Consider the following 21,572-nt stretch of genomic DNA (forward strand, 5'->3'; position numbering starts at 1 on the left):
CAGGCCTATTCACGGTGCACGGTAGGTTCAGGAAACATCTGCGCAAGGTGGGGGCTTATTAGCTCGGAACCATTGTGCTGATTATGTCAGGAAGAGGAGGAAACGGCCTCTCACCTGTTGTACGATGCAATCGAGCGACTGCGCTATGAAACCTTTGGAACGCTGAGGCTGAAGGAGATAGTAGCGCAAAAAGAACTAGTAGCGAAAGTCCTCAACCTCTTTAGGAGGGGAGGGTTCGCTTACTAGAACTAAGAAGGGGCTGGCACAATAAGTCTTCTGTGGCTGCGGTGCCGTGGGGCGTAGGTCCCGTCCCATCTATTATCTTATCTTATCTTATCTTGTACAAGGAATGTACTTTAGATAATTATTGTTCTTAATGTCGTAGGTGTAATTAGTCAAAAATAAAATGGCACATGAAATTACTGTGCGAACTTACAAAGAATGCTAGAACGCCAATTTTGTGGCGTTTGACAATTCTGTTTAATAATCCACAACTAAATGATGGTTATATTGGAGGAACAAGTAGTACAACTAAATAAATTTATTTTAATCAAAACTTGAAAAATCATACCTTTAGGGCTTACTAATATCAGGTAATCATCGTAGATCATTTTTACACAGAAATAAAAGCTATGCCAAAAACTGTTTTGTCAATATTAGGAAATAAAAAGCTTCCTGCCAAACAATAGTTTTCAACCGGTGATGACACATGGATGCAAAGCTGGGAATCAACAAAAGAAAATCGAAAATATTGAATGAAGGACAAATCAAATCGTACTCAGTTGCTTTTATTGGCTAATCTACAAGAGTGGAACTTCTAGAATTTGAGGAAACTCTACAGCACAGGGCTGGAGTGGAGAACCCTTTATTTAAGACTCTTCTACGGCGATTGGATGGTGTCCAGAGAAAGACTTTCTAAAACGGTTCCTCGATGGTCCACTCGAAACTTTACTGATAGCAAAATGAGCAAAAATCAGTACACATTACGTTTACTTCACGAAAATCTGCGAGCCCACCAGTTCAACCGAACGGTGTAACGATTCCTCTAGCTGACGTAGTACGATACTTAGGGTCTGTACATTGATAAGAGACTCACGTGGAACCCACATACTCGACTGAAACGACAAGACGTGCAACAGACGCTACAAGCTACTTAGTAGACTACTTGACCGCAGATCCAAACTCGACTTGAATCACAAACTGACAATTTACAAAACACGGTTAAGACCCATATGGACATACGTAGCAGAAGTGTGGGGCTCAACCAAACCTTCTAACTCCAAACGCCTGCAGACACTACAGTCTAAAATCCTACGGAAAATCCTGAATGCTCCATACTACATTTCTAACCTTACCATACACACACTGACCTTCACATCCCTTTTGTCTCTGACCTAATAAAGTCTCGCTACCGCAACTTTCACAGCCTCCTAGCTCTCCATCCTAATCCTCTTGTTCAACAGCTCTCCTCTCCTCACCTTCCAGACAATCCTCCTCGTCGCTTGAAGCGGAGGTGGCCTAGGGACCTACTGATGTGAGTGTAATATCCACTAAGAAAGAGTTCCATCAATGGGTGGTTGCTCTTACATGACATTCATGTGAATTTAACCAGTTTCATCAAATTTACTTGATGCAACATTTGTTGCAGTTGTAAATATGGCTAATAAAGTGAAAAAAACAAAAACAGCAAAATAAACCGGATCTTTCAAGCAACTATATTTCCCTTTTCCGTATTATTATTATTATTATTATTACTTCACCAATGCTCTTTAAATAAATCAGAATCAAAATCTCTACGAACTAAAGCTAGTTTTGAAGCCAATTTCAAACCGCATTAAGGATTTCATGAATTTTAAATAATTATTCTAAAGATACAGCTGGTTATTTGTTAAGTCGGCTGCAAATCGTACAATAATTAACAGTTCTGTATTCTGGGTTTCTGCTCTTAGTGTGCATTGGGTAAACAAGCTGTTTAGTTTACAGTATTGTTCATTTTATGGATATAAAAGATATGTTCAAAATTGAGCAATTATTTCCATATCTTGTATTAAAATTATGGATCTGTTTAAATAAAGGTCGACCTCAAGTAACTGAAATGTGATAAAGTTTAATCCAAATCAGTAAGTGCTAAAACTAAATTGACAAGTGTTCATAATATTGTTTAAACTGAATGAGGTCACATATATAAGCAGTTTAAAATGTCAGCATAACAAGAATTTTATGTCAAGAAGGTGAATAAAGCATTAAAATATATGTTAATGATAAGATCACGTTAAGGTTCTTATGTAAAACCAAGTAAATAAAGTATATTATTATAAATTACTTGCCCAAATCCAGGATTTTATCTTAGCTAAGCACATGAACTTGAACTTAAGTTAGGTTATTTAATCAAGTATGTGCTTTATTCCCGCATAACTACTTTGGAAAATACAATAGGCTTGCAAAGTCCTTGTACCCACTCTACCAGAACATTTTCAAATTAAATTCAGATTATTTGCAATAAATGCAGTATTTCTTTTTTGCAAGTAGCAGAAATCAAGTAACAATAATTTATTAAAAACTAAACTGTTTTGCTGATACGATAGAAATAAAAAAAAAATATCACGTATAACCCGGATATGTAAATTATTTTCCACGTCCGCTTACAGATTCCGCACTTTACACCAACTGGCAATTTAATCAAAGCTCAACATTTTTTTTAAAAAAAAGAGAGCAAATAAACGTTCTGAAAGGCGGACATGCAGCTTCTTTTTTCTTTTAAAAGAGCGCTGGACACCATTTTAAATCGAAGTCTTTCATGTTGTATTTCTATTTATTTAAGCTACCTGGAAGGAAGTATCAATATGGTAATAATACTGATTTTTCAGGGTCCAGGAGAATGTTGACGTTATTTTATCAAAGCAATTCCAATAAAACTTATTTATTTATTTATTTTTTTTGTAGAAGGTTTAAACCTAAAATTTGCTCGCAGAAGATTTGGATCTAGAAGGACGATCCCAAATAAATCTACCACCAAAAATATCCTCATTTTTGGAACGCTAGCCAGCTCATCAAGTTATTCCAGGTCAGTCTCATGGGAAAGTTTATCTCTTATTGATCTTTCCCTTAAAAAAGATCCTGGACACCTTTCTTTGCCCGAAGTACCCTATAATCATAACTTGATGCTGGGACTCCACTGTACTAACAACAGTGTGGCCATATAAGTTTATAAATCCAATAGATGCGACCTGGAATATCCATGTTCAAAAATAAATGTGGGAAGGTAGTTGTTGACCCACCCTAACTTAACGGCTCTACATCCACATTCTCACTTCATTTGGCCCAGCGTCCAATCAGCTATTCCATCCCTTGGAGATGCTGCCTTCTTTGGAATGTTTGGGGACTCTCTTCCTGACTCGCAGCTAGCTAATCGACATCTACTTTTCGCTCACTTGGGAGATTATCTGGGTCAATCTAAGAGGGTTATTTGAAGAAGCTCAACACTCTTGGATTATGGACATAGAATAGTTGAAAAATGTTAATAACATTTTTTTAAAGGGAGATGGATAGAAATTAAAAAAAAAAACAGAGATCCTTTATTTTAGTTATTTCAACATTCTACTGCATAAAAAAATTGCATTTGAATGCAACAGCATTGTATGCACAATGTAGGACTTGCAATATATTGTAAATTTCCTAATAGAAGTTGGTCTGTATTAGTTACGCGACATTCTGTTTGGGATTCATCACTAAAAGATCTAACAAGATTTCCGTTCAAATTCTTAACATCCGGAAGTAATATATTCTATTTTTCAGATAATTAGGACTTTATTTTTTGCAGCAGTTTCTTTAGAACTTTCAAAAAAAGCGCATTTTGTTTTTGGCCAGTCCAACATTGAGGTTATTGACACCCTGTGTTTATTCAGAGTTCTCTCATTACAAACAATACTGTCCATCTCCAGATAAGCTGGTCCCGGGGGGGGGGGAATCCAGTACGCTAACCATTGAGCGCCAATAACCCTGTTAGGCGATTAAAGTAAAAATACTAAATAAAATATAAAATGAAAAGATAAAGTAAAATATAAAAGCCTAATTACTTTTGATTTAAAAAAGTTTCTGAGCAAACGGATGTTTGGAATGCCAGCCATTCTAGAATAAGAGATTGAGAAGTAATTATGAAATAATAATTCTTAATTATGATTTAATAATTTTGGGGAAAAAAAGACATTATTATCCAGAATAACTTCTACAGCTCCTTTGAATAGATTTGCTTCAACGGTAGTTTGTCAACTAGAACTATGTTAACTTCCGTTGGCCTATATCGGGAGAGTATTTTATTATTTCTGATTACTCTAATATATAAATAAATGATATCAAAATAAAATTTAATGTATAAATATAGAGAAAAGATTTTCTACGTCGAAATAAAATTCCAAAGCAAGTTATAGAAAGAATAACTGGAATAACTCACTGTGATGTTTGTATATGCCTTCTAAAATCTGTGAACAAGCTTCACAATTTAGGGTACAGTGTGGCCTCCTTGGTGAAAGTGCCAATCCACCGCTTCCAGCACCGCCTCCACTGCCAGGGGCGGCGGAAGAACTGACACCACCGCTCTGGTCCATAGCACTGAGGTGACTATTCCACTGGCTTCAGTTAGAGCCACTCTCTGCTTCTCAGCAGGGAGGTGTGGGTGGTGGCGAGGAGAACTCTGGCGGGTGGCTTGTTCATGATCACAACTTCCAGTGCCGCCTCTGTTCAAAATATTAACTACCTCTAACCCCCAATATGGTTCTATGTAGTGTGTAGCATTGGCGAGTGAGTGGCTTATAATTCGTACACTGATATAGAACTGTTGGATTTATGATTGGGAGGTGGTTTAGTGGCAGAGGCCACGTTCGATGGCCGCCTCCGAGGTCAGGGCGGTGGCTCTTCTAGTAAAGCTAAACAGGTGGTAGTAGTAAATATGGTGGTGTTTGACTCAACTTTAGTTTCTACCATCCATCGGCCACATGCCGCGCGTACACTTCTGACCTCTTCGGGTAAAAGGTCAGACATTAGTGCTTCAAAAGTTAATCCACTTTTAGCTTCTCCAAGCTTCCCTAAAAAAAAACTGTAACAGTTCAAATATTGTTTTTTTGTATTATTTATTTATTATCAAGCTCTCAACATCTGTTGTTGACATTATCACTTCATAATGGAGGAAAATACCAAAAAACTTTTCCAATAACGTCTTGAAATTTAGTTCAAAACTTGTTAAAAAAAGACACATAGTCATCAATTATTTTATGTCTTCCTTCAAAATTGTAAATCTAATATAAGTTTCTTAATTCTTAATATTACCAGGCCAGGTGATCGAAAATCCATTTCATCTCCTTGGAATTCACAAACATTATGGATCAAAACACGATCACTACATTTCGGAGTCTGTAAACAAGGAGTCGGCAAAAGAGTATTGCATTCCTCGCTACCCTCTGTTTTGACTTTTTTTTAGAATGATCCATGGCTGTGACGAAAGAGGGTTTACTATTGTGCACCTTCTCCCTTGGAGACCATGAATGTAGTAGATAGGACACCAGATTTTGCTACAAAAAGCAAAGTTGATATTACAGTCATTAGCGACAGATTTTTTGTAGTGGTAATATGAGAATTGCGATTAAAATATGTGCTGAGGAAAACCTAGAAATAGGGAGATCTGCATCTTTTCGGACAGCCAGGCTGCACTGAAAACTCTTGTATCCTTCAGAATGACCTCTTCCCTGGTTTGGGAATGCTGGAAGGCCCTAGAACTACTGGCTCGGTTAGAGTTCGGCTAGAATGGGTGCCGGGTCATGTGGGTATTGAAGGGAATGAGAAAGCTATCATCTGGCCAGGAATGGATCTAACACTCCTTTCATCGGTCCGGAGCCTGTCCTGGGGATCACCAGGGGTTCGGTTCGTGCGGCTCTCAGAGATTGGATCTGGAGGGAGCACAAAAAGAACTGGGTGAAGTGTCCTGGGGTTAAACACAGCAAGACCATTATGCCTTGGCTGTGTAAGCGAAGAACCAAAGAGACCCCCTGTGCTTGGGTAGAAATCAGATTACTCTGATTACAGGCCTATTCACGGGGCAAGGTAGGTTCAGGAAGCATGTGCTCGGAGCCGTTGTGAAGATTATGTCAGGAAGAGGAGGAAACGGCCTCTTACCTGCTGTTAGATGCAATCGAGCGTTTGCGCTATAAAACCTTTGGAAAGCTGAGGCCGAAGGAGATAGTAGCGCAAAAAGAACTAGTAGGGAAAGTCCTCAACCTCTTTAGGAGGGGAGGGTTCGCTTACTAGAACTAAGAAGGGGCTGGCAAAATAAGTCTTCTGTGGCTGCGGTGCCGTGGGGCGTAGGTCCCGTCCCATCTAATATTCTATTCTATTCTATATGAGAATGGAACTGCAAAGAGGAAATATCCTGTTTGGTCCTTGCTAGTAACCTCCAATTTTATTGGTTATTAGAAAGATGTTAATGGAAAAATGTGTGTGATTCAGTCCTAACCCGTCAACACCTAAACTGGGAGTAGAATCTTAGCTATTAGCAAGTCTTATCTAGTCGTCAAGTTAGAATGCTAAGCAAATCTGCTGTTCACATTGGAGGAGGTCTAGCAGCCCTTATCCTTGACAAGCCGGCAGCGAACTCGCAGTAATATTAAATGTGAAGAACCCTTCTTACACTCAACTAGAGCAAACTGTTATAAATTACATTTTGGATTAGTTGAACACAAATCAAATTATTAGTTGACCTTAGCATGAATAATAAATTAACTTCCTTAAAGACCCTTGCCAAAATCGATCTAAGGAGCATGCTTTAAGGACTAACAACGATTTCACTTTACATTCATCACTCCACCAAAATCGTAGTAAAGTCCTAAGAATTGTGGTATAAGGTGCATAACCTTCTGCAGTAAGAAGTTCCTAGAAAAAAATATAAAAACAAAGAGCACTTAGCTGGCCTCAAACCGGGGATCTTCACATAGGAATTCGGATCACGAAGCGCTTGAGCTGATTACATTCCTGAGGGAAATGCTGAAGTAAATCAACGTCAAGTTATATCGGTTTTTAAGGAACGAACCTCTCCCACCACTACTGAAAAGCATATAAGTTAATTCAGCGGATCGAGCGGAAAGATTATTACGTTAATCGATTAATAGTTCAACTATGAAAGGGATTTCTGTTCTCTACAGTAATTACCTTTCTGCTGATCGTTGGCGGAGAGGTTAAAATTAATTAATGCTGGTTATCGAAGCGCAAGATAGAATTTACCTTAGTGTAAATCTTCAAGTTTTAAATCTTCTAAACTCTTGCGGATGAGTTGTACCATTTGTCTAGTCATCAATCTAAGTAAACAATTTGACAGTCGTAAGTTTGCAGCAGTCAGTTTCTTTCAACTTGTTTACATGTTCTCCGATCAGCTACCAACTAGCCTCTAATCTCTAAACTTGTTTAAATATGATAATTCTACTAACTACATTTAGTTAGTTTATTTAGTTTTATGTAATCATCAGCTTGGTAAATCATATTAATCATATTCATCACTCTTAAGTTTATTAAGTGATGCTCTAATCATTAACAGTGTTATTATAAAATTATCCTTCAACTTTAAACCCTTTTTTTCCACCAAATTCCTGAAGAGGAACCTCTTAAAGCGTTACAAAAATAAATAAGAGTACATACAACAAACTATTTTTATACTAATCCTAAATATAGGTACACTACAATCAGCCTACAAACGGTTTGTTCCCAATTTAGGATATTCCATGATTTAATCAATCTAGCTTATGGCCAATGAATTATTTCACGGGTACTGTAGATCATTCCTATATCCTGCACATATTAAAAATAAGGTTAATGATCTTAAATGGCGTCAGTAAAGCGATTTTCAACATGTCCATAAAGAGCAATAATTATTTATCATTGTTAGATTTTATCCAACAAAAAGGAAAATTATATCAATAAATGGCAAATCGGAAAGAAGTCCTACCACATCAACATCAACAGTCCACTCATGGATTGTAATAAGAGGTATAATTCACTAATAAAGAATTTACGGCTAAAAATTGTATTTATCAGCGCGTTGGCGCTATAAGTAACAGTGATAACAGAAACTATGAATTACAGAGGTATACGAGTGGTGAAGTTACCGCAGTGGTAACACCAAAATATTAGGCTATTAGTTGATCTCTTCACTTGAGAGAAGATCACGAGGCCAATGTCTCTTATGACGTCTTGTTCGGAGTTCTTGAAGAAAGATTTTGAGCTAGAGGATTTATATGAGATTGCAGGTTGAAGTGGAGTTTTCTGTATCGTGTTTTCAGCGACTTGTGTGTGACAAAAGGACATGTTAAGGTCAGTGTGTATAGTCAGGTTGGAGACATAAAATGGAGCGTGTACAATAGTTGGAAGTATTTTAGATTGTAGCGATTGAATCCTTTCGGAGATTGGAGCGTTTGGTTGAACCCCACAGCTCTGTTCCATAAGCCTATTGTAAATTAGAAAAAGAAAAGCATGCCAATCTAAACAGGCTCATTTTAATGGCTTTTATCTGTGAGATGATTGGAAATTATTTCTAGTTAGCATTCATATCTATGAGAATTTTAACAAATACTTTAAAAACCATAACGCTCGAAGTGTACAATTAACTAATATAATTAACCTGACCGTTGGATTTTTACTTAATTAAAATAAAAAAAAGTGACATCATTAAAATTCAAGGAATAAGAATATATGAATGAAGTACTAGTATCTTGAAAACATTTCCTGCACTATTCGGATTATTTATTTTCATCTTAACGAGAAAGAAAAAGTGAAGATCCTTCAGAGAAACTGGAAATGAGAATTTCAGTAGACTTTGTTCCTTAACATTCGTTACAGTAGAAACACGTCCTCTTAAAAACGGCAAGAAAAAGTAATAAAGAAATTCCTCAGTGACATTCAAGTTTTATAAAAGCCTTATTAAAAAATAAAATAAAACAACTTTTAAAATGGCATTAAAAAGTAAGCTACACAATTCAGACACTATTTTTTATGTTCAAAACTTTTTTTCTTTTATACACATATACAGTACATTTATTTTTATACGTAACTATATATTAATAAGGATTTTTCAATTTTTTGGATCATTAAAAGAAATATGATACATAGAATATTAAAATTTACTATTTTAAGATTGTAGAGAAATCGTGTAGTAGTATGTCTGTAAAAATTGGAATTAAATTTATGTTATCGCCATGTTTTAATTCAGGACAATTAAAGATAATTAACATTAGATTTCTTCCCTCGCTATTTAGCCAGTACGTTTTCCTTTCTATTCCGAGGACTTTCCTCTGTGACACCTCTGCTCTTCCTCAACTTAGTTCTTTCAATAGCTCCCAAATTTCCTCACCATCTGCCAAACACTTTTCACTGTTTATTGATATCATAAAGCAAGATATCATGCATATATCAATTGCAAGAACGTTATTTAGTTCAAGTAAGTAAGAATTGGTATGAAGATTTCAATTGAACATTATCTTAGCAGATGAACGTCCCAGTGATGCGATGAAGCCATCACCACCTTAGCCTCAAGAGATTTTGGGCACTCAATAAGAGTAGTAAAAAAACGTTTAAGTGAAGATGAGCACTGAATGTGCCTTGATTAAGGAACCAGAAAAGACCTAATAAACACCCAGGACCAACCTCAATGTCAACCCTAGGTTATTTAGCCAAGAACAAAACCGTAAACTCGTCACTTAAGTCTTTTTCCCACAGCACTATTTGCATAAATTAGAAATTGCAAAACATATTATACGTTAAAACATTATTTCATCTATGTTTTATCTCTTGGATAATCTATATTCCAAAGAAGTTATTTTTTTTTTTATCAGTAGGTGCAGTTATAACAGTTGTAGATATAAATTTTGACTTGATTCATAAAACAGTCTCTTTTTTTTTAAATTTTAAAATTAATCTTAATTCAATTTAATTTTTTTTAAAGCTTTTTTGTTATCATTTTAAAAAAATAATAATTCGAAAGATATTGCCATTTAGTTAGCATTAATAATTGCAAATTATCTTCATCATTTAACTTTAAAGTACTTTTATATGCTAGAAGCCAGAACTAAGTACATTTAGTTTAAAAGTTAGAATTTTTAAAACTTTTACTCTTAAAAAACCTAAAAATGTAAAGGAAACTTTAACTTACTTAACTAGGAGAAGTTTTCATGAGGAGAGTATTAAAGTATATTATAAAGAAAACTTTAAAAGTGGAGCGAATTTGCGGATGCAGTAAATGTAGCAAAAAAAAGAGAAGATAATCGAAAATATTTTAAATGAAGAACAGCAGCTTAAATAAGGCGAACTATTTGGCAACAGCGATCCATCATCCTGATTGATTTCAACTGAAACTCATGTCCACATTTTTTGTGAACAGTTTTTAAATAATTTAACATTTAACATTTAATTTAATTTAAATTTAATAATGTTCCGAATCAGAGAATGAAAAATTATCGTTAACCAGCTTAATATTCGCAAATTGTAGAACGGAAGAAGTTTTTTACTTTTGAACTGAATGTACTGAATTGGCTCGGTTCCTAGTCGCAAGATCCGAGATTAATTTAATAATACAACAATTGATAAATTTATTATGTCAATCGATAAGCATTCGAAATTTAAAGTACCAAATTACCTGATTTACCGATGATATGACTAAATTCAAGAGAATGACTCCACATCGTAAGTTATTGAATGAATAGATAAATAAATAATAATAATTCAGAACAAAAAATTCAAATTCAAGAATTATGGTAAGAAAAAGTGTGGTAAGTATTTAAACAAATCATGTGGCTTCAATAATGCTGCCTTTCTGGATCTAATCACAAACGATTGAAATCTCAGCCTCTAATGTTCTAAGATTTTGTTTCTGTTGGAAATCTAAATCAAACTGCAGCCAGTAGTTTGTCTTTCAATCTTTATGTATTCAGTCTCACTTAAAAAGCTGTAATTTTTATCAATTTTTTTTTCAATAATTTATTATAATATTAAATAATAATAAATAGGTTAATAATAACTAAGATTGCATTAATGAACTTTTAGCCAACCAAATAATTACCGCTTTTCAGTAGATTATTTATTTCATTTTGCAGGAAAAGTCGAGATGCTTTCAAATTATAACACAATACAATTTTTCATAAAAGACGCTCCTATATAGCGAACATCACAAAATAATAATTTTCTACCAGAAAGACAATAGGGAAATGGTTTTTGTAAGAGACGTATTAATTTCCTGACAAGCTTCATAAAAGAAATGATTACGTGTACGTTTTTGTTGTAACATCACTTTTTTCCTCAATATAAACTTGAATTTTAGTCCTTATGCAGCGATGAAGAAAGAAGCAGTTAGCTTTATAAGTCTCTCTTAAATTTTCTTCTACAATCTGTATAATCTTTAACAAACAAATGAATAATTTTCTTTTCAGTAACTCTTTTTATTTGGACCGCAAACAGTTATTACAACATAAAAGCTAACGATATGAACAGACGGAATGACCAATAAACTTACTGGCTGTAGGAATCCAACAGATCACATTTTCCCGGTAACATTCTATGGGCCTCGCCTTTCCTAACTCTCCCAAAGAAGCGAAGACTAGCTTAAGTGAGATGAAGCGCAAATTTACCAAATCAAAATAGTATTACACCCTAATATACGGTGTAAACTCTGTAATATTATTGTATCCGGGACTGAATCGAATTTTTATTAAGTTCTATCTAACAAAACGAGGCTTCATTCAATCAAGGATTCGATCCCGAAAAAGCCCAACTTTAAATTTAAAAAAAAAATGCAATAAATATAACTTTTCACAGCCAAAGCAAATTATGTTCAAAATTAAATATGAAATGTATACAACTAACGCTTTAAAGTACAAACTCTAAACTCCACTGTTGTGAACTTTTGAACGTTGTATTTAGATTATAAATGTTTACATAATGAACTGGAGTATTTACCAAGTGTATAACTTACTTTTATAACTCCTTTCCCTATAGTATAAGTATCGTTTACAGAAGACTCTTACACTTAGAAAAGTATCATTAACGATCAATAATTTCAGACAACAATAACATATTTGAAAACTTTTTTATGTGCATAATTATAATAAATTATTTTCAAAAAATAACTCTATTTCAAATTTTCAATTGCTACTTCACACATTATTATAAACCAGCTTGTTTGATTGAACATCGAAGAGAATTCTAGTGGCAGTAAATGAAAGTGGTAGTTACCTAGTGGGCCGCAAACAGCAGTAGTCACCACACGGGATATCTTTTTCCTAACTTGGAAGTATATTCTACTTTAAAATCTTTGCTATTGCTTCGCTAAAAATATTCTAATGAGAGTAGCAGTGACAAAGATATTATTACTATTTTATTTTATCTTTAACAGAACTTCTTTTATACTGCATTGCCAAATTGTGAGGTAATAATATTCACATGTACATTTGTGGATTTCACAAACCAAGAAAAATTGAATTTAAAAAAAATAAATAAATACCTCGAGGTTGTTGTGAAATTTGACCTAGTTTTCCCCAAGGTCCTTGTCTTGATATAATTTCATGTACGATAATAGCAAATGAATAAACGTCACCTTTCTGGGTACCTTCAGGAGGTGCGTGAGGTCCTAAACGTAACAATTCTGGCGCTGTCCACAACAATCCTTTGAGAAACAATAAAAATTTAATTAATAACTTTAATAATAATTGGAAAATTAAATATGGACTGTAATAGAATTCGAAAAAAAATAACAAAATGGAACAGCAACAGTAAGATTTTGTAATGAGAGTGAGTTAATAAAATTAAAACTGCACGTTGGTAAATAGCAAGAGATGGTTAAAATTGAATATAGCAATAGTCTCAATTATTTTCAGCCATCTGCTCATGTCCAGATAGTCGACATATTACAAATATTTAAACAAAAAAAAATTATATGTAAATGAGAATGATGCTTTTTGAAGAAATATCCTTATGATATTTTCAGCCGCTTTATCTTTTACAACGATGATTTAACGGTGTTAGTTCGTTTTTCTTATATCCACTAATTGCTAGCATGATGTCTAGACGTTCATCTCCAATGCATCTTCTCAGTAACATGCAAAGAAGGTAATGAGTTTACGCAATCCAATCGAAGGAAGAAAGCTTGCAATAAACCAACTGCTCGAATATTTTTTGTTTTAATTCTCTCAGTTTCGATAAACTGCTGTTTTTCGTGTCTTTCACTTTGTTTTTATCAGAACTTATGGACTAGCCTTCCCCTCTTTGGGAAGAATGGACTTTATCTGAACTTTTTACAAATCTACCAGCTTCTTGAGGATGCTTTACTCCATTATGGAAGGTATTCACTGTTGAATAACATTTCCTAATTTTCTTACTGGAATGTGGGTAGATTCATGAAGTGATTGCCTGATTTTTTTACGAGCTGCATAAAGTCATCTTCACCAACAAATTCACACATTTTCTCATCAGAAATATAGGGGACTAAATGGACAGTAATAGAATTAGAAAAAAAGAATTACAAAATGGAACAGCAACATTGACCTACCACGTTTATTAGAAGAGAGCTGAGTTAACACTACCTTTTTCTATAGAGTGCATTTTGCAGTTTAGGATGGAGTACATTCCATTAATTGTGACCGAGAACAAACGTTTGCTAACTATCCGATATTAGTAGAAAACTTTGAACTATGTTGATGACAGAGTTATGTGAAGGTTCACCTAAGCAGATTTCCACCATTTAGTCCCAAATTTTTCTGATGAGAAAATGTATGAATTTGTTGGTGAAAACAATTTATACTCTCAGAGGGTTACTGCTCTCTGTAATGGACACTACTTCTTTAGGAATATCTTAAAATTCTTTTGAATCAATTTTCAGTTTTAGTTCTACTTCTTACTTTCGATGTCAGAGGAATTGAATTATATTTATTTCATTTTATATAGTGCAATAGAATAACATTTTTGGGGGGTGGCCTAAACTACATAATAATTGCTTCTTAATATGAATATATAGTTTTCGTGACCGCAAATTGTTAAATTTAGGATGGAGACAGTTTCTGTAACTCAACCAACCCGCATAGCTACGCCCTGAAGAGGACAATATATTTGTCGAAACGTTGGCAAAAAGACGAGTTGTTTTATCTGACCGATTCCTCGCAAATCTTCCATCCTAAGATTGCTTCTTAACATATAGCGATATCTACTAATGGTGTAACTTTTTCCAGCATCATGGCATCCCTGTGGAAGACACATGCTAACATTTACACAGATATCTCTAAGATTCTCCGTAAAAGTAGTTAGATAGTTATTTAGTACTTATGTTACAAAGACCAATAGGACATCGCTATAAACAGTTCGGTAATATAACTGTTATGTAATAACAGTTATAGTGAAGAAACCTCTTACTTTTAATAGATATTTGGTTTTACAGCCACTCCCTCTGCATAAATATGTGCGTATATTCGCCAATGCGGATACTGAGTACCTTCTAAAATGAAATTTTTGTTTTATTTAAGAGAAAAAAAGCCTTTTAACTTTATGTTAACAGTTCTACCGATTCAACACTGTACGATTATAATTTCAAATGATTCTAAATTAACAGTTACTCATACATTAAGTATATAGTATTAGGTATACTAGCGTATGCAAACAAACAATAACCAAACTATCAGTAATGATAAAACATTTACTGTTCAATTCGAATAAAACCCAAGGCCCCACAAAATAGAAATTAAAATGGGGTTATTAATTATCTGAACCATTTATTTCTGCCAATAGTAGATTAGAGATGTAATTTATCTATAAACTGTGATTGGCCAAGTGATGAAAATGATCCGAGTAATTCCCGATTGCTGCAAAATCCTATTTAATCTAAAAGTTTTATGGTATTATCATTAGCTGCAAACTCGTATTTTGGATGTTTACAGTTTCTATATTATTGTTTACTACAATTGGGGCACTAATGGTAATTAAATCTGAGCAGTCTATTGAGTATAATTTCTATAGTTTTAATTGCAATAACATCTAACAAGTATATTGGTTTATTGTATTATTTTATATCTGCCTTTCCAATTATCTTGTAAGTAAATTAAACACACACTAAAATTTTAGTGATTCATTGGAAAGAAAGTTATTTTTTACAAGAAGAAAAAAAGTTACGGGGACGATGATGAACCAGCTGTTTAATTTCTCCATGGATGACACTTCCAACACGAATGTATTATTTTTACTTTCTTGAGAAGGCCTTCAGCTCGTAAATACGAGGTATGTTCAAAAAGTAACGGGAATTTTCGTTTTTTGAAAAAAATATTTATTTATTCATCTACATTAATATTGTCGCCTTCAAAGTAGTCCCCTTCGCATACAATACACTTGTGCCAGCGCTTTTTCCAATCCTCGAAACACTTCTGAAACTCGATCTTTGTGATAGCTTTCAGCTCTTTCAGCGATTCGCTTTTAATGTCATCTATGCTTGTAAAACGACGGCCTTTTAATGTTCTCTTTATGTTTGGAAATAGAAAAAAGTCACATGGAGCCATGTCTGGCGAATATGGAGGCTGGGGCATCGTTAAAGTTTTGTTTTTGGCCAAAAATTCACGAACAAGCAATGAAGTGTGAGCAGGTGCATTATCGTGGTGCAAAATCCATGAATTGTTTTGCCACAAATCCGGGCGTTTTTTTCGGATTGCTTCACGCAAACGGCGTTGAACTTGTAGGTAGTACTCCTTATTGATTGTTTGACCTTGTGGCAAGAATTCATGATGCACTATGCCATTAAAATCGAAGAACACAGTGAGCATAACCTTCACATTCGACCGCACTTGTCGAGCCTTTTTCGGTCTTGGCGATCCAGAATGCCTCCACTGGGACGATTGAGCCTTAGTTTCGACATCATATCCGTAAACCCATGTTTCGTCACCTGTTATAACACGTTTCAGTAGATCCGCATCGTTGTCGAACTTCATTGAGTGACTCTTGAGCAACTTCCATTCTCCGCTGTTTTTGTTCGAAATTCAACAATTTTGGAACAAATTTTGCTGCCACACGTTTCATACCCAAAACATCCGAAAAAATTTCATGGCATGAGCCAATTGATATGGCAACATCATCAGCGACTTCTCTGATTGTGATTCGGCGATCGTTCATAACCATTTCTTTCACTTTTTTCACGTTTTCATCGGTTGTTGATGTGCTTGGACGTCCAGGTCGTTCGTCATCTTCAACGTTTTCGCGGCCATCTTGGAAACGCTTATACCACTCGTAAATCCTTGTTTTACTCATAGCAGACTCACCATATGCCTTTATTAACATTTCACACACTTTATTTCAATTTTTACGCAAAATTTAATACAAATTCTTTGATCCATTTTTTTTAACAAACAAAAATCGCCAAGCTCGAAAAACACGTCTAACCTTAACGGCTGCCACTTAAGAAGTAAACAATGAATATTACTGAAAATTTTATCGTACTTCAGGGGCATGTGTACCAACATAATAAAAAAAAAAATTTTACAATCAGACTCTCCAAACCCGCGAAATTTAAAAATTCCCGTTACTTTTTGAACACACCTCGTACATAAATTACTCTCTTACGAAGTATTTTTTTTTTACAAATATCTTCAAATATGAGTGAAATAATAAGTGAATTTCAGAATTAAGGATTACGTTGATAAACACAAATTCAAAATATCAATTTAAATTCACTGGAAACCAAGTAATTCTAAATTCATTGCTTTCGGGCAGCATCTTGGCTGCGCAAGCGAAACGTGATGGAGATCGAACTTGGGTAAAACCCGTAAAAGATAACTTAGCGTGTTACTTTTGACAAGCGTGGAGTAGAGCCTCACCATCACAGTCCAATATGTTATTCAACTAAAAATACATCATCCAACTCTGAGTCTAGGACAAAAATCCCAGTTTGCAGGGGAGAATAGGTTGCAAGCATCATCATTTTTTAATACTTACTTCTCCAATATGCGTAAGAATCACTATCTTCTAATGAGCCTGAAGATTCCCTTAGAGATCTCAAACCAAAGTCAGCAATTTTGAGGACAAACCTTGAATCCACCACACAATTAGATGACTTTAAACTACCGTGCGATTTGATGTCAGAGTGGTGCAGGAATGCCATGCCCTAAAATGAGCAAAAAATAAATAAATAAATAAAGGAACGTTTTTCAAAATTGAATCTTGTAATAAAATTACTAATTTTTATAGAAAACTCCAAATACTCGGTTGTAACAAAAAAGATGCCACAAATAATAATAATATAAAAACAATTATTGCACACTCAAAACAGTAATATTAACAGTTATAAGAGAACGAATAATTAAAATATTCTTTTCTATGTTAATTACGTCGATGACGCAGAACAGAAAGATTCTCTGTACTCCCAACCATTCATTTATAAAATAATATAATCAAATAAATAATTTTGAATGAAGTAAAATAAACATAATTTAGAGATAAATAATTACCTTAACAATGTCGTGCATTAAACTATATCTGAACATCCAATCCAATTTAAATTGTTCATTTTCCAAAATATCTTGTAATGAACCTTTATTACAGTATTCAGTCAACACACAGCAATTTGGTGGATCGATGCAAGCACCATAAAATCTAACTAAATGATCGTGATGCAGATCCTTCATCTGAAAACAAACAAACAAAACATTAATAACAATTAGATTTCTTGTCATTTTCTTAGTATATAAAGTATTGAAATGAAAATATAAAGAGTAATTAAATACAGCTGGGAGTATACAAGTTTTAATAAATTTATTTTATCCTTGATAGATATGTGCAGATAGATGCTTTATTATTATAACAAACAGTAGCTAGTAAAACTACTTAAAATTGCTTAAGGCTAAGCTAGCAGCTTATTGAAGTTTGGTTTTTATCAGGTGATCACCATTGAGTAAAATCCAACGTTTTGTCAGATGAAAATCTATTTCATCTTAAATGGCTAATCTTTTCTGTTTTACACTTATACCTGCTCTAGTAAATTTTATATCTTGATATTTTCATCATTAAAAAAAATAATAACATTTTTCCTCAAATCCGGGCACTAGTTTTCCCCATAAAAATTAAATTTTTAAGAATAAGGTTCAAATATTTTTTTCATTTAATAATTACCAAATTGTTATGGTATCTAATTTGCCTAAAATTTTATATTTTGATTTTGCACCGTTCATTAAAATGCAAGTTATTTTTACTTTTTTGGAAACTCATTTAGCGAGATTGATTCTTCCAAAAAAATACCAAAGGGAATTAACTAGAGCTCTCCAATCAAAGATGAGGCCGAGAAAGGGTCTCTTTTAAGACGGAAGTTGAGAAAAAGGTGGACATCACTTTTAAAGCAGACTTCTTCATGACTTGACAGACTCAGGAGAGTGTTCTCTCGTTACTAAACACACTGTATTTTACTTAATTTTTTTTTTCTTCTGAAAATATCGATTAAGGTTACTTTTAAAAGAGAGGATGGTTAGATTCCTTTTACAGTGATAAACGTTAAATACAACTTAAATGTTCAGAAATTGTTAGTTATGACCTTGAGATTAGTAGTAAGAGAATTTCGTGTGAGTGGTCGCAACAGATTTGTATGGCTCATGAATATAAATGAATTTTCGATTTGATGGGTTTCCCGCACAAAGAAAAACTCCTTTAAATCGTTATAGACGGTTTTCCGAGTCACAGATCATCCGAGTATATCGGTTATAGGTATACTTGAGAGAAAACCTAATTTTTAAGTGTTGCCTAGTCCCAAAACTTCCTCTTCTAGGTGGTAATCTAATAAACTCTCAGAAGGAACCTCAGATAAGATTCTTTTCAAACGCACTGGTTACAAACACTGGTTTGACCACAATTGACTGTGGTACAATTATACTTGTACAAGGAGATTCACCGCTGCCTATATCCAAATTAGAAAATAATTAAATTTTAAAATAATTCGTTAAAAACTTTTCACCGATAATGGACCACAATTACACTGTTAGAGAACAAAAAAAATTTGAGAAAAGGTTGTCCGGTTTAATAGGAGTCCTTAAAAGCTTTTTTCCTCCACTTTAATTGCCAATTACGTGTAATTACTTTTTATCATCAACTGTGATGTGGGTTAATTAATTATTTTTTTCCTTTTTAAGTAAAGGAAAAACTTGTTTTCTAAATCGAATTTACTCTAAAATAATTAAATGGAAAAGTGTTGCCACTTCTTTTTGTTTAAACAAGGCTAAAGTTATATAAATTTAGGGAAATGGACACATGAAATGTATAATTGTTTTCTTAACTCAAGACTATTTTCATATTTCCTAAGTCTTCGCAGTTGGACGCTAGCCTATGGTGCGAGGTAGTTTAAACCTTTGTGGGAAAAAGTATTTGGATGGATATCAGGAAATGGCGAACTTGGGGAGGAGAGAGGCAAAGCTTGAGAAAGAGTTAAAACTAAAAAAAAACAACCACGCTGCTGCTGATGGTAAATATGCCATTAGGGCTGCTTTATAGATTCAGTTCTCACTTGTAACTTTCAAGTTCGTGAAGGTAGGTGGTTTCATTCTTCAGAGCAGCGAACGTATTTACTGACATACTATAAACTAAAGTTAATTTAGTGAAATAGGGGCATTGGATATTCACCCAGAATAGTGATTGAACATTACCTTACACCATTCTATTGCCTAGATTGTATGATTTGAGAAATAATTTAGAACTTAATGACAAGCAAATTCCTTAATAATTCCACTTTTATGGAAGACCTACAACAAGAAAAATCGTCCAGTAAGAGGGCTTATCACTAAGTGAATTCATTGGGGGGTCTCAAAAAGCTTGATGCAATCTTAGTTTAATCAAGAACCCACTGTGCACACTCCTCTATGTCAAACAAACATGATTCTGCACAGTTGGAAGTTTCTAAAGCATTCGCACAGGGTAACTTGTTTCAAAAACGCCCTGCGCGACCTGCAGGCAGTATTTTCTCGGTATGAAAAGACTGTCTAGTACCGGACGGTGAGCTGTAAGGAACTTCAAGAGAAAATCCAAGAGTCGGCAGGTCCGGGATCTCCGACTGAGTTAATTCCTTTGATACATATTTTTAAAGGTTCTTGAAGGAGATTCTTTTTTCAAATGTTCATGTAAAACTCTAAACTATATTCATTACCTAAAATTAGAGGTTTTAAGGCGGTTTAATTTCTTTAAATGAAATATTATAATAAATAATTAACAGACCCTTAGATTTTCTCTACCTAGGAGCTTCTTACAGCTCACTGTCCGGTGATGGACAGTGTTGTCTGTAACGAGAGAACACTGTCCGGAGGCCGGCAGTGCACTGGAAAAAGCTCCGGGCGCTAATAACCTCAGCTGTTGATGCGCAAAAAAAAAAAAAAAAAAAAAAAATTAACAGTAAACAAATTTATTTATTGGGAAATAAAGTTTTTACACTAGGGAGTTTTTACTTGCGGAGAAATAAATTCTCTACAATTTTCTCAGAGTATTATCAAACCCAGAATTATAAGCACAACTATATTCTTGCAAATAAATAGGCCAAGGATAAACAAACATTTTACTGAACAATATACTGAAAGGCTGTAATTTGTACACTATATGAGTTGTTAAAAGATTTAATAGCTTGTTCTAATTTAACTAAAACATCGCATTATCGTAAATAACTCCCAGAGTTTATTATTAATTTAATAAAAATTTCATAGCTAATAAAATTTTATTTGATGATGTAAACTCTTAATAGAAATGAAGACACCGCTAAATGAAGTAGACTACAAATTACTTTGAATTAAGGAAGCCGTGAACAAAGCTGGTAATTTAAAAATATCACATTGTACATATCATTCCGAGCCTCGCATGTATTTCAGTACTTTTTATTTCTTTAAAAGAAAGAAAAATCCTCAATTCAACTTCAATTCAAAGAGGATTTATGTTCAACCACCACTTTTTGCCTTCCAAAACTCATATAAGTGAAAGAAATGGGACAAAAAAAGGCTTTATATTTAGGAATGGATTTGGAGAGAGATGTTCGTCGAGGGATTAGAACTCCACTTTCCTCCTCACTTAGTTACTAACCAACTCCACTACTTCGTTGATCTGATCTGCCACATTACCTAAAACGTAGAACGTTTTCAACTGAACTATTTAATTATTACAAGTTACGTAGGAATATTTACGAAGTTATATTTCCAACAAAAATATTTTTATATTAAATTTATAATATGTTGAAGTTTTTGTTTTTGTTTTTAGGGATCATGGAGATTATAAGCACATCCACATCTAAACTACATCCCAAGAACTCCTACTTCCCATAAAATTAGCATTTGCCCACATAATAAAATGTTATTGATAAGAAGTTCAATATGCTGGCAATAATGAATTTTCTTTTAAATGCAGCAATGTAAGTTGCATACAATTTTAGGCAGACTTCTAAGGTGGTTTAGCTTAGAGTAGTCATCATGAACGGACACAGCGAACACTGTTTTATCAATTTTCACCTTTTTCTTTAATACTTATACTTTGAACGTTCGTTTTTAAACAATACAAATAAGTATAAG

General features: G+C 34.0%; 1 protein-coding gene across 5 annotated transcripts in view; it reads right to left on the reverse strand.

Annotated features, from left to right (window-relative positions):
* LOC141460024 (atrial natriuretic peptide receptor 1) overlaps positions 1–21,572 on the reverse strand; it is a 716,933-nt gene that overhangs the window by 228,055 nt on the left and 467,306 nt on the right. For all 5 annotated transcript variants that reach the window (XM_074139630.1, XM_074139629.1, XM_074139631.1 and 2 more), the window contains 3 exons: positions 17,499–17,675; positions 16,987–17,155; positions 12,527–12,688 (listed from right to left, as the gene is read on the reverse strand). In XM_074139630.1, coding sequence (XP_073995731.1) covers positions 12,527–12,688; positions 16,987–17,155; positions 17,499–17,675 — 508 coding nt within the window. The remainder of the gene's footprint in view (positions 1–12,526; positions 12,689–16,986; positions 17,156–17,498; positions 17,676–21,572) is intronic.

This window comes from Rhodnius prolixus, unplaced genomic scaffold (assembly GCF_049639745.1).
Source record: "Rhodnius prolixus isolate KJV_2025 unplaced genomic scaffold, Rpr scaffold_6, whole genome shotgun sequence".
Classification (NCBI taxonomy): domain Eukaryota; kingdom Metazoa; phylum Arthropoda; class Insecta; order Hemiptera; family Reduviidae; genus Rhodnius; species Rhodnius prolixus.